The sequence below is a fragment of the Pteropus medius genome, unplaced genomic scaffold (genome assembly GCF_902729225.1).
Source record: "Pteropus medius unplaced genomic scaffold, Ma_sr-lr_union100, whole genome shotgun sequence".
Lineage (NCBI taxonomy): Eukaryota > Metazoa > Chordata > Mammalia > Chiroptera > Pteropodidae > Pteropus > Pteropus medius.
Window position 1 is genome coordinate 3285520 of NW_024349798.1, and position 13734 is coordinate 3299253.

Sequence of the window (13734 nt, forward strand, 5' to 3'; positions counted from 1 at the left end):
GTCGGGGCTCAAGACGGGATGATTGGGGGGAAGCTCATGAGGACCCGCCTCCTCGCAGAGCCGGCTGCGCGAGGCTGGGCGACGGGACCGGGGGCGGGTCGTACTGGAGCCAAGACGCGTCCGCAGAGGGAGCTGGGGGGAGAGCCCCTGAGGGATGCAGGGCACCCCTGGAGAACGCCATCATTCCCCGTCTCTGACCCCATTTTCCTTCCTGCCCCTCCTGGAATGGGGGCCCGCTGCGCTGGGAGGCAATTCGGCTGGCGGGTGCACGGCCAGAGCTCCGGTTCTCAGCTGCCGGGCGCGCCGGGCCCCACGTGGTGCGGTGCCGGGCGGGGCGCGCGGGGGCGCAGCGGGAATAGCGGCGCCTTCTTTAAGGTGGGGGGAGGGGGCCGGGGGGGCGGACAAGCTCCGCCCCCGGGAGCCGCGGGGCGCGCGTTGGCCAATGAAGAGCTTGGAAGGGGGCGGAGCCTTGCGACCGCAGCTTAAAGAAACTTGTTGCGGGTCCCTCCGCTGGGACGGAGCTTCGGCAGTCGCGGCGGTGGCGGTAGGAGGGGTGGCGGCGGCGGGGACACAGGTCGGGCCACCGCGCGGTGACCTCGGGTCCCAGAGCGGCCGCGGCGCAGCCGGGCATCGGACCCGGTGCGCATCCCCAGTGCGCGCCCCTCCGCGTACAGCCCCGATGCTGGACATGAGCGAGACCCGCGCCCAGCCGCCCTGCAGCCCGTCCGGCACTGCCAGCTCCATGTCGCACGTGGAAGACTCGGACTCGGATGCGCCGCCGTCGCCCTCGGGTTCCGAGGGCCTTGGCCGCGCGGCAGGCACGGGGGGCGGTGGCCGGGGCGACGCGGCCGAGGCGGCGGACGAGCGCTTCCCGGCCTGCATCCGCGACGCTGTGTCGCAGGTGCTCAAGGGCTACGACTGGAGTCTGGTGCCCATGCCGGTGCGAGGTGGCGGCGGCGGCGCACTCAAGGCCAAGCCGCACGTGAAGCGGCCCATGAATGCCTTCATGGTGTGGGCGCAGGCGGCGCGCCGTAAGCTAGCTGACCAGTACCCGCACCTGCACAACGCCGAGCTTAGCAAGACGTTGGGCAAGCTGTGGCGGTGAGTGTCCCCAGGCAGGGGGCGGGAGCTGCGAGTGAGTTGTGGGGCGCGTGGGGGCTCGGGGAGGTGGCGCTGCGCCCAGCCTCGGCCCTGCTCCCAGTGGCTGTTCCCAGGGTGAGTCTTAGTGGAAAAACACCTTCTGGCTAGCAGGGACCAGATGCGGGGTACTCCAGGGTCTGGGCCCTCAGAGGGCAGTGGGAAGAATGTGCCACCCCTGCCACAGTCCTGGAGCTTGGAGGGTAGCAGTTTGCTGAAGGCAGTGGCTGGCATGCCGAGTTGGGGGCCCCAGCCGTAAGTGGCCCCAGAGCCTGGAAGATTATCCCTTTCCCCAGGAAAGGTGGCCTCTGTTTGGGAGCAAGACAAGCAGGCGGGCAGCATGCCGCTGTCTGGAGGTGCCTGTCCTTGGAAAGTGCAGAGGGAGGGGTGCCTGTCTGCCCCGCTGGCACCTTCCCCACAGCTGCACACTTTGGTATGGGGAAACTGGTGGTTTTGCAGAAAGTTGGACAGCAGCAATGACAAAGTTGCCGCTCAGGACAGCCCTCCCCACCAATCGCTCTCTACCTGGGTTTAAAATGGATGGCTTTCGGGTTCCCAGCACTGGTGCCCTGTTTCCTGCTCTTTACCTCATAAGGGGGCCCTGGTAGCTTACGTGTACGTCTTCTGTGCTAATTCTGTCTGGTTGGGGCGCCGTGGATTTGAGCCTCTGGGCCCCAATATCCTGTCCGTTAGAAGTGAGTTTCTGGAAGTGTCTGAGGGGCTGGTGTGTGTTCTGAACCTCAGTGAGGACCACTGGTTTTTGCCAGTGTTTCTGGAGGTCTGGGAAGTCCAGCTGCCGGCGGAGTCCGGGCTTGATTCCGGCTTGATTCCCAGGAATCCGTAGTGTATTGTCAGCTGGATCCTGCACTCGTCCCCCGCCTGCCTTAGAAGGGAGGGGACAGACACAGGCTGAGTGGGGCAGGGGGTGTCAGAGGAGACAAGGTTTGGGTCTTGTTCTGGCTCCTTCTTTGACCCTAATGAGCACATGGAGCTTACGAACCAGCCACCATGTCTGAGAAACGGGGAGCGCTGTCTGGTGCCCACAGAGGTGTCAGTGCATGCAGGCCTCTCTGGTCAGGGTCATCCTGGTCCCCTCCTTGCACCTCACCTGGGGCACTGTCCAGTTCCCTAGGGAGCAAGGACACCACTGCTGGCCTGGATGCTCTCGCCATCCTGCTTGTGCCTTTGGTTCTGCAGATTGCTGAGTGAGAGCGAGAAGCGCCCCTTCGTGGAGGAAGCAGAGCGGCTGCGGGTTCAGCATAAGAAGGACCACCCAGATTACAAGTACCAGCCGCGTCGGAGGAAGAGCGTGAAGACGGGCCAGAGCGACTCCGACTCAGGCGCCGAACTGGGCCACCACCCAGGCGGTCCTGTGTACAAGACCGACACAAGCCTCAGCGAGGCTCACCACCACGGCGACCACACAGGTGGGCTCCTGGGGGCTCCCAGTGTCTGAGAATCCCCAGTGGGAGAAGAGGAGTCCTCGCCATGGCGGAGATGAGCAGTGGGGCTGGGAACAGGGGCTCACTCCCAGGGCAGGCATCCACGGGCATCCGGTATTTGGAAAAAAAACCCCAGTGGCAGCCACCTCTGATATACACTGTGTTAGGAGGGGTGGGGTACTTTGCTTAGCCCCTCTGAACTTAGCCGGTCGCACAGCTTTGCCTACCTGGCACCCTGTGACCTGGGATTTTCTGTCTTGCCTGAAGGCATCTCTGCCTCCCTGGCCTTTTTTGCTAGTGCTGACCCAGGATTCACTCCCGCTGCTGTCATGGTGGTCAGCAGCCCACATTCAGGTTCAGACTACGATGGCGCAGTCCTGGCCCCCAAGCGGTCAAGCTGGCTAAAGCCATGAGCCTTGGGGAGAACAGGTTTTGTGTGAATTGTGTTGCTGTCCTGTGCATGGGGTTGGGTGTTTGTGAATGCTTCCTAAATGTGGTTCTCTCTCCTTACCCTACCGTGGCTTTCATGGTGGGGCCTCCTTGGCCTCACGTCTTCCAGTAGAACAGTGCTTAACGGAATTTTCTCAGCCAAGGAGTGAGGTTTGGGTCTGGCTTTGCTGGAATTTCTGGGAAATGTACAGGAACAAAAAGCTGTTGATTCCTACCTGCGGCAGTTAGCAGGCTGGTTTTCCTCTCATGTGTATGTCACCAGCTTGCCAGCCCTGCCAGCCCCACCTCGCCCCCCACAGAAGGAGCATTCATCCCTGAAATGTTCTCCGTCTCTAGGGCAAACCCATGGGCCGCCCACCCCGCCTACCACCCCCAAGACAGACCTGCACCTCGGGGGCAAGCAGGAGCTCAAGCTGGAAGGCCGCCGCCTGGTGGACAGTGGGCGCCAGAACATCGACTTCAGCAACGTGGACATCTCAGAGCTGAGCAGCGAGGTCATCGGCAACATGGACACCTTCGACGTTCACGAGTTTGACCAATACCTGCCCCTCAATGGTCACTCAGCCCTGCCCGCAGAGCCAGGCCAGCCTGCTGCCGCTGGCTCCTACGGGGGTGCCTCTTACTCACACTCCGGGACGGTGAGCATCGGGGCATCCCCCGTATGGGCCCACAAGGGAGCTCCATCAGCCTCCGCGTCGCCCGAAGCAGGTCCCCCTCGGCCACACATCAAGACAGAGCAGCTGAGCCCTGGCCACTACGGTGACCAGTCGCATGGCTCTCCGGGCCGCACCGACTATAGCTCCTACAGTGCCCAGGCCAGTGTCACCACCGCTGCCCCTGCTGCGGCTGCCAGCTCCTTTACCAGCTCCCAGTGCGACTACACTGACCTGCAGGCCCCCAACTACTACAGTCCATATGCCAGCTACCCATCCAGCCTGTACCAGTATCCTTACTTCCACTCATCCCGCCGGCCCTACACCTCACCCTTGCTCAGTGGCCTCTCGGTGCCGCCCGCCCACAGCCCCCCCAGTAACTGGGACCAGCCTGTGTACACCACTCTGACCAGACCCTGAGGGCGCTGTGGCCACATGGAGTGGGCCGGTGTGGGCGGAGGACAACCTTTATCTTGTCAAAGACAGAGCCTCTCAGGTCTCCTGGGAGGTGTTGGCCAGCAAGGGGAGAAGAGGCAGCCATGTATGCCTGCTCCGTCAAGTGCCTGCCGACGTGTGCGGGAAACCATGCTTGTAACCGAGCCCCTTTGCTTCCGGATCTTCAAACTTCCGTCAGCGGACAAAGCCCTCTTTTCCTCCTCTCTCTCTCTTTGCGGTGACTGGCAACTTCGAAATGAAGGACGGTCTTTGGTGTCTTCTGTGCAGACACCAGTGCCTTGGTTTTGCATCTCAGTGGATGCAAAATGACAGCACAGTACAAAGTACAGAAGTGGGGAAGAGGCACAGGGTCTCCAGGTCACCTGTGTTCTGAAGTCCTGGCCAGCCTCAGAACAACTCCCAGGACCAATGGATGACATTCCCGCAGGGAGAGGGCGCATTCGCAGCCTGATGGGGATGCATCTGCAGAAACACCTCTTGGGACCAGCTCATTAGATCTGAGGTGTTTCTTGTAGTTAGCATTCTTTTGAGAAAGGTTTGGCTGTGATTAACACTTCTCTTTTTATTTTATTTTAAAAATTTTATTTTTGAAGCTTAAATGTGTTTGATTTGTTTTGAAAGCTGTTAAAGTGTATTTATGTCCTGTATTATTTTGTCTTTAACTAATGAAGTAATTTGTGCAGAGAGTAGAATTTAAGATAAAATGGAAGCCTGGGAGCTGTGGGCTTGGGCCAGGAGGGCAGATGGCATTGGGGCTCCTGCTCTGGGCCATTTTGGAGCCCTGCTGCTGGGAGGGGCTGGGGAGGGCCTGAACTCCAGGTCCCTGGGAGGCAGAAAGGACCTTAAGGGAGAAGTGATTTGCCTTGTAGTATCTTAGATCAGGTTGGGTTATCCCTGGCACCAGGTATTAAGTTGAGGTTTAAAAGGCAGGGGTGCCATTCAATTTCATCCCTGCCCACAACTGTGCCAAGTGACAGAGACGGGAATTTCTTGGGATGTGGTGGCTTCAGAAACGCATGAATCTTGGCTCTTAGGAACCAGATGCCACCTACAAGCTGTGAAACTAAAACCTCCACTAAACGTTTTTAGATTCTTCATTTTAGACAAATAACACCTGATTTACCTGTACTGCTTCCGCTGTATGCTGAGCTATGATAACCACCCACTTCATGGAAACTTGTGCCTTTAAACTTTGTAAATTTAAATACATCGGAGAAGTTGCTTCTTTTTACTTTTTCTACTTTTTCCTACCTTTTCTAGAAAAAAGTCTTTTTTTTTTTCTTTTTTTTTCTTTGCATATCTCTCTGGGGGTGGGGGTGGGGAACTACAGCAAACTCATTTTTATGCAATCTATTTTTCGGTGTTGAGTTTGGACTTTTGCTGTCACTTACCTGCTGTGTTTCACTACTTTCTGACCAAGCAACGCTAACTTTTGTACAGATCGATTTGATAAAATTAAAAAAAAAAAGGCTTTCTATCTTCCCGGGCTGCGTTTTCTGTGTTGCTTTCTCTAAGCCTGGGAGATGTGGGACTCGAAGGTCCTGTATCCTGCTTCAGAGGAGCTTGTCCAAGGCAGGGGTGGATCTCTGAGCCTCAGAAGACATGGACAAAATAGGAGCCCCTGGGCCCACCTAGGTCCCCACTGGGGGCGGAGACAGCTCCATCCCAGGGAGGTGGCCACACTATCCTCCCTTGCTGTGTCTGAATTTGAACATGACATATTTCAGAAACTTTTAGGAAGCCTGAGATTCAGCTTCCTTCCCTGGCGGGCGATCTCTTCAGTGGGCCAGATGGGTCCAGATGGGCCAGATTCTGGGGCCGTGGTTTCCTCCCAGGCAAATTTCAGAGCTGGTTTCTGGGTGGCTGACGGCATTTTTCGGGCACTGGCACAGGGCCAGGCTGGGAGCATGATAAAAGCTGCCTTGCAGGAGCCAGGCAGGGTTGTCTGGTTGGCGGAAAGTGTTTCTAGGGGAGAAACAATTGTGGGGAGCGACAGCAATGAGGGGCAATCTCACCTCCTGGCTGGCCCTCCCTGACACACGTGGCTGGTTCAGGGGCTTCTCTGGATTGGGGGTGAAGTGAAAAGAGTATGCTTCTCAGAAGAACCCAGATACATGAGGCAGCTGCCTCTGCAATTTTAACGGGGTAGGCTGAGTAGCTGGGCACCCACTCCAAACCCTTGCCCACCCAGCCGCCTACATGGCTGCAATCCACAGCACGTCCCTCGCCCTGTGCTGGGGAGCCACATCCAGGGCCTGGCAAGAGTAGTGTTTGGGAAGAGCTGCCCAGATTTATGAGGGTTGGTACCATCCAGGATATGCCAAGCCTCCGGAGCAAGGTGGGGTATGTGGGGCGCTGCTGAAAGCCAGGCTCATGGATGCCATTGACCTCCACAGCCCGCTACCCGCATGGCCCAGCCCATTCTATATCCAGCCAAGGGCTGTCCAGCTCTGAGCTCTCCCACTGACACCCCAAATCGAGGAACCCCCACATCCAGCTTGCTGACAGGGCTAGTGAGGTCGCCCCTTGGCTGCTCTGGGTTTGCTCAGGCCTTGCCAGGCTCCCGAGGGCTGGATGTTCTGCAGTTTTGTTTGGACTTGGTGGGGCTTCTGCATATTAACTCCTGAGGGCCTGGCCTGGCCTGGCATGAAAAGCCCCATGGAGTGGGGCTTTCCTATCTCTGAGCTCATGAAGCTTCAGGGAGAGAAAGGACGGCCACCACTGTCCTAGGAAGGCCATGAGTTGAGGGAATGAAGATGAGATGCCCTGTACTTTGTCCCTGCGCCTCCCTGGGCCTCCTCCCCTCTCTGGAGGCCGGGCTGGTGGCTTTCCCTCTAGGAGCATACTCAGGCACTCAAGGGCCCTGTGAGTCATGAGGTCTCTGTCTCCTCCAGTTACACTCCGAAGAGGTGGCCAAGGTGGACACCTTGGGCATCAGGGCCTCTGGGATGGGTCCTGGGGGTAGCCCTGGTCTTCTGGATACGGAGGGTTTTTCGGGAGCTCCAGGCTGATGACATTTTTTACAAGGCTGGACTTGGCCCCACCTTACCACAAGTCCAAGGAGGCATTTGCACAAGGCCCGTTTTCACTGAGAGCGGCCCATCCCAGGGATGGGCTATCGGGTAAGTTCCTCATTTTTTATTTCCTCACCCAGAACAGAGCGTGTTGCCTCCGATCTCGATCTCGGCTGAACAGAATGCCTTTTCAGAGAGAAAGGGGAAATAAATAGCATGCATGATGCAGCCCTGCTCTGATAGACTAGAAAAGCCCCTTCTAGTCCCAGGCACAATTGCTCTTCCTGGGATGATATCAGCTTTCAGGAGTGGATTTTCTGTTTGGATGTGAGTTCATGGCCAGCATGGCTGTCAGCTCTGGAGAAGGCCTGTGTCATTCAAGCAGCCGCCTGGGAGAGGCCCAAGGCTCCGCTCAGCAGGCCCGTCTCAGGGGTCAGATTTGTAACCCACCCAGCCTGCTGTGACTTTAGGCCTCATTTAAGGGGACAGTACCAAGGTTGGGCATCACAGATTTGGGGTCCTGGCCTGGTGCTGGACCCCAGTCTTTCTTCCCCAGGGCAGAGATCTTCATGGAGCCCATCTCTGGCCAACCAGGTTTGTAGGGGCTGCTGTCCATCAGGGCTGTGGGAATGTGTTTCCCAGGGTGACATGACAGCTACCAGACACTAGATAAGCCCTTGCCACCTGTGTGGGTGACCTCCTTAGACACATTCTACCAGGCTTCAAAGAAAACCTGTGGCAATTAGGACCCAGTCTTAGGGCCATGGAGCCAGCAGTGCCAAATTCCCCACTCTCACTGGGAGACAGTGTGGACTCTAAGACAGGGAAATGGGGCTGCCCCCACCAGGCACTGGGATCGAGGAAGGAAACTGTAGATGCATGGTTCCCCCAAACACAGTCCCCTGCCTGGGTCCCTGCTCCCCAAAGCCTGCTCTGTAGCTCTGGCCCATCCCAAGGACACAGTGGCAGCTGAGCTGGCCAATGCAGGTAAGGGGGCTGTATCTCCTGACCACCTGCTGCCCCTGGCCAGGACATGCTTGGGAGCTGCAGGGACCTGCCTGGTCCCCATCACCTCCCGGGAACCCCAACATTTTGAGTTATCATCTTCCTGTCTGCGTTTTTGGAGACTTGGTGCCCTAATGCCTTCTGCTTCCTGTCTCACGCTGGAGGAAGTCTGCCTACTTTTGGGGTCCCTTGTATCCTGGAGGGAGCAGATCTGTAGATGACATCTTCCCAGGATGGGCCTATGGGGGCCCTGGTGCTCACTGGGTGCTGCGGGAAAGTTTGAAGGAGGAATGTCGGAAAGGGAAGGGGCAAAAGGGGGAGACGCCCTGGGGCTTAAGCCTGCCTTCGTGTGAGAACCGTCCCAGAGCAGAAATAGGCTGAAACCTGTTTCTGGCCGCACCCATCGTATGCCCTTGCATCCAGTCTTCTGCTTTGTCTGCCTGGCTTTGGGGCACCTGCCTTTTCTCTGGGAGCCTTGGTTTCCCCACCTGTAAGGTGAGAATTTCTCCCCTCCCCCGCAGGTGTTTGGGGAGATTCAGTGAAATTAGGACCTGCTATGAACAAGCGCTTTGCACATTTGCCTGAGAGTGACTATTGGTGGTATTACTACTACCTTCAATCCATAATGCTTTAATGCTTCTTTTTGCGTATCCGCAAAATAGGGTGGGTTTGCCAGTAAGAAAATTGAGTAAAAATGAAATAGGCAGAGAATGTGCATTTGAATAAAGGCTGGGGGCTTTGATGCCACCTCTCCCCACTCTGCCTCTCAGATCTTCCTGTTGCACTGAGGTGGCCCCCAGGCTTCCACGGGAAGACTTGCTGGGCCAGTGTTTGGAAGCTCTGCCACTTGCCAGTTGACCTTCCTGTGCCTCGGTTTCTCCCATGACCATGGGATAGCAATGGCCTCGCCAAGGTTCCCTGAGGATTAATCAGATGCGGCCGAGGCTAGCACCTGGACTCATGTGATGCAGGTAAGGGGGCTGTATCTCCTTCCTGCCCCATCCTTCTGGCAGACTTGTCCTTGGACTCCTGGGACCTTCCTCTCCCCTTGTCTCCCCCAGCCTCAAAGTGACTTGTTGTCTTGCCCCACCTCAGCTAGGCCCTGAAATGACTGGTGGAGGCATGGGCAGTCTAGGCTGTCCAGGCTAGGCTGTCCCCAGCAAGGTCCTGTGTGTGTGTGTGTGGCAGAAGCCCTCTCTGTATCTCTCAGCCCTCCCTAGCCCCTGCCTTTCTCAGGGGGCTAGGACCAGAACCTGGGCTCATCCAGATGCGTCTGCCATGGGAAAATGCAAGATGCTTTACGAAGCCTTTCCAGGAGGCTCTCTAACCAGCTCAGGTCAGGTTCTTCCCTGAATGCCAGTAGCTGCAAGAGCCCCAATTGCCTGCTCCCCAGAGGCCAATGTGGCTGGCACCCCAAGCCGGGATCCTGCAAAGGGTTAAGGGGCTCGAGGCCTGGTGGGGCAGAGCAGCCTGGCTGGTGCAGGGCCAAGAGCTCGGGGAAGGCGCTGCATTTTAATGAATCATCATTGCCAGGAGGCTTTTGTCTTTCTTTATCCGGTGCACAATAAAAGAATTAATTAGACAGAAAATGGCAGGGCAAGGAACTGACAAGTCATTAAGGGCTGCTGAATGACCGATGAGATGCACGCTGGGGTGGATTTCGGCTCCGGAATGATAATGGCCAGGCTGGGTGCTTTGTATGCGCAACCAGACGGCCTCTGTGTGGGCATTGTGGGCGCTGCCATTGTGGCCGGCCAGAACGGGCTGGCCTGACTTTCCAAAGGCAAAGTGGACAGTGGGAATCGTCCAACAAAACTGGGGTATTAATTTTTGTGTGCAGACACAGCAGTAAATATTTAGAGGCAGAGGAGACTTTGAGTAGGGGTCTGGCCCCCAGACTCTAGTTCCCCGCTCGGGGACAGAGGCCAGCAGTGGGGGTGCGCCCCAACACTGTGAGAAGCAAAAGACAGGGGTAGGTGGAGAGGGGAAGAGGAGGTGGAGAGGGAGGAAGAGCAAGATGGAGAGGAAAGGAAAGAGGAGGAAATAGGTGAGGAGAGATGGGGAGAAAATAAAAGAGAAGAGGGTACAGGAGGGGAGGGAAGTGGAGAGGCGCCTTGAAGACCTAGAAGGAACTTCCCAGAGCCAGGCCCCACCCTCCTTAGCTGCTGCTGTCATGGTTATTTAGACGTCACCAGGAAAAAAGTGCCACCCACAGATCCGGTTCTCCCACTCAGAAGAATTGAGCTCCTCTGGGGAGGGCAAGATCAGAGAGCCTGTGAATTGGGAGTGGATGGCAGGGCCACTGCCCAGGGCTCCTGGCCAGTGGGAGGCTCAGCTCATCCCATCCCTATGACCCCACTGCTCCCTGGGGGCTGGATTTGAAAACAGACCAGAGCCCCTTGCTCCCTGGTTTCCTGCAACTTCAAGACATGTCCATTCCCTCCTGTGGGTACTGTCTCAGGGATCGGAGGGGTGGCTGTGAAACCCAAAGAAGGTTGGGAGAGGGGTCTCGTCTGCTCTGGGTATGTCAGCCAGTTGATCAACAACACTTTTGCTGGCTGGATGTTGAGGGATGGGTGACACCACCACTGGCACCTTGCAGAACTTGTTCCAGGACTTGAAACTGTGCTAGATGGCAAGGCTATGTCCCAGGGACTGCTCCTGGGCCCCAGAAATATTCATGGGTATGGGGCTGCTCTGTCCACAGGACCACCCCTTGTGTAGGCAGAGGGCAAGTGCTGGGTGCCCCCCGCCCCCACTAACAGAAGAAGAGGCTCCACCCCAATTCAGGGATGCATGGAGCAGAAACCACACTTGTTTCCAGGTAACGAGTGTCCAGACAGGTGTCAGCGCGTCTGGACACCACAGGGAAGCACTGTTGATGTTTTTGTAATTTGCCATCTGACAACTGTGTGTATGTGTCCCCTCCTGAACACATGTGTGAGACTAAGGCAGGCCTGGACAAACTGGGTGTCACCCCTGAAGAGGGAGAGCCTCCCCTCCCTTCTTCTTCATGTCCTGGGGCCCTAGGGCCCTCTGAGGAACTTGTTCACTGAAGGGGGAGGGAGGAACAAAGGTGAATGAAGGGCCTAGGTGACCTCGGCTCTAGAAACCTGAGGCGTCTACCTTTTCCGAAATAGGGAGAGGGTGTCAAACAGGGTCTGAGGCTCGGTGCCTAGGCCCTCGGAGCTTGGGCCCCCCCAGGGTGCACTGCTGTGGATAAGATACTGGTCTCTCTGATTTCAGTGGTCCATCTGTGAAATGAGAATAACATGCTCATCTTCCCAGAAACAGTGTCAGAGACATTGGAGATGCATATGGGCAGATGCTTGGTATAGGATTTAGAAACCCAGCCTCACCTGGCCCCTGCCACCATGAGGGCCAGCTCTGCAGAAGCTGCAAGGACGCCAGGCCACCTGAGCAAGGGTGCTAGCTGGAGTATTTCCTTCCATGAACACCAGCCCCGGCTCCACTTCAGGCAAATGAAGGTCACAGGCTGGCCAGGCAGGCTGAGTAGGGTTCTCATCCTTTCGGGAATGTGAGCAGTGTCAGGAGTTAGTGGGTGCTGTCACTGGAGGAAGACAAGCTGGAGCTGCTAGGAGGTGGGTGGCTTGCTCCCATCTGGGAGGAAAGTCATTTTCTTGCAAAGTGAGGATGCAGCCGGCTCAGTGCCTTTCGAAAGGAGACAAATCACATCTCAATTTGAGATGGGGTCGCAGAACCCTGGTCCCCACCTCCCACTCCACACACCCTGGTGTGAGATGGCGGCCAACTCCCCTTTCCCAGGCACTCCATCACCTGTTCCTCCCATTTTCGCACTAATTCCACAGGGTATGTGGGCGGCAGGGCACAGCAGATCCGGAGTGTGGGTGCGGCAGCTCCCTCCCTTATTACAGAACAGCCCCAGCAGAGGCTCATTTGCATGAAGCCCCCAGAGAGTCCCCACCCGAATCTGCCTTTATTCTGAGTTCCTGAAGCTCAAGTCTGCAAAATGTACCATAGCACCCTGCAACCTTGGCTCCTCAGGTGCAATGTTAGGTGGATGGAGGGCCCCCAGCTAGAGGCAGCTACCATGGTCGGTCCCTGCTGGTCACCCCCAGCCAGCCACATCAAGGGAGGCTCAGACTTGGCTTACCCATATGGGAAATGGGCTCCTGGGGGCTGCCACCCTCAGAAGGGCGAGGAAGCCAACCCAGAAAGAGATGACGGCTTTTCCTGTAGATGGCCAGATGCTCAGTTTAAGTGAGAAGAGGCTTGGATCTCGAGGAGCCTAAGCAACAGGATTAAAATGGGAGATGCTGCACGCAGCCATGGGATGGAGAAGCCAGAGTAATGAGTGCTGGGGCAGTGCTCTGAGGCTGGGGTGGCTCCCAGACAAGACGCTTCAAAAAAAAGACATGTGCACCCAATGGCCCTGATAGCACCACTGGTCAATACCCAGAGACCCTGCCCCTCAGGGTCCCATACAGAAGGTCCTGAGCTCTGGAGCCCTGAGGAGGTTCTGGGGTCGCTATAGGGTAAGCCTGGGAGTTCCTTGCAGCATTAGGAAACAACGTACTACCAGATATGGGTACTGGCTCCTGGCTGGGCGTTGAGCTGAACTGCGCCTGTGAGTGGCAGAGCTTTGTGTGTGCCAATGGCTGATTCCCCAAGGAGACAACCCTGGAGAAACCACGACCTGTGGGAGGGTACTACTCCTGGGAGGGGTAGGTAGAGGACAAGGCAGGGAGGGAAAATGTTAATGGAATAATCAGAGCTTGGGGATGGGATGAGACCCGACCCAGGACAGGCAAGGGCAGCATTCGGCTCCCTATACCCAAGACTGAAAAGATAGAGAAAAAGGAAAGGACAGCACTTGGCTTGGGCTGGAGCAAGCCAGCACGGGCACTTGCAACTTCCTGTGTCCCATGAGGCTAGATGGGGCCAGAGCAGATCACGTGTTTGTCTCCAGTGTGGGGAAGGATGGGGAGCTGGCCCAGTAGACCTTCCTGGAAGTCACTGTTATATAAAGGGACATCTCTCCTCCTGAGAGAAGAGGCCAGTGGTGTCCACTGCCCCATATCTCAGGGTGTCCTTGGCCCTAAACGTGCCTCCCCAGCTTCTCATCCTTGGCTCATATGCTTCTTCCTCTGAGAAGTCTTCATGGACTGCCATGAGCAATGAACTCATTTGATTATTTCCGTCGAAGCCCAGGTCACCATCGGCAATCACCACAACGGGTGGGACTGTGTGGGTCCTAGTCGTCCCTGCCCACACACCACGAGCCCTGAAAGGGCAGAGGCAGGCTCGCTCTGGCCATTGCTGACTCCAGCACCTCATGCCAGACACATGGATCTGCCAGACAGAGGCTGCGCCTGGCTGATTGGCTTCAAGCGACAGAGGGGTAGTGGCGACTTTGAGGCACTGGGTGGGAGCACTCAGTGTCATCCTGGTCTGGCCCTCTGGCTTGAGCATGGGACATTTGTTGGAGCCCCATGTGATATCTCTCAGATTCCTTGCTGTGTGGGGGGTGGGGATGTCTCCCCCATTCTGCTCATAGGGAACTGGGGCCTCATGGGTTTCAAGGTACCAGAGACC

At 56.9% G+C, this 13734-nt stretch overlaps 1 protein-coding gene across 1 annotated transcript; it reads left to right on the forward strand.

The window, feature by feature from the left end:
- Positions 1-517: 517 nt before the first annotated feature.
- SOX8 (SRY-box transcription factor 8) lies at positions 518-5620 on the forward strand. Its single transcript, XM_039884847.1, has 3 exons — positions 518-1101; positions 2335-2564; positions 3366-5620. The coding sequence occupies exons 1-3, from the start codon at positions 680-682 to the stop codon at positions 4100-4102; spliced, it is 1389 nt and encodes a 462-aa protein (XP_039740781.1). The 5' UTR covers positions 518-679; the 3' UTR covers positions 4103-5620.
- The last annotated feature ends 8114 nt before the right edge of the window (positions 5621-13734 follow it).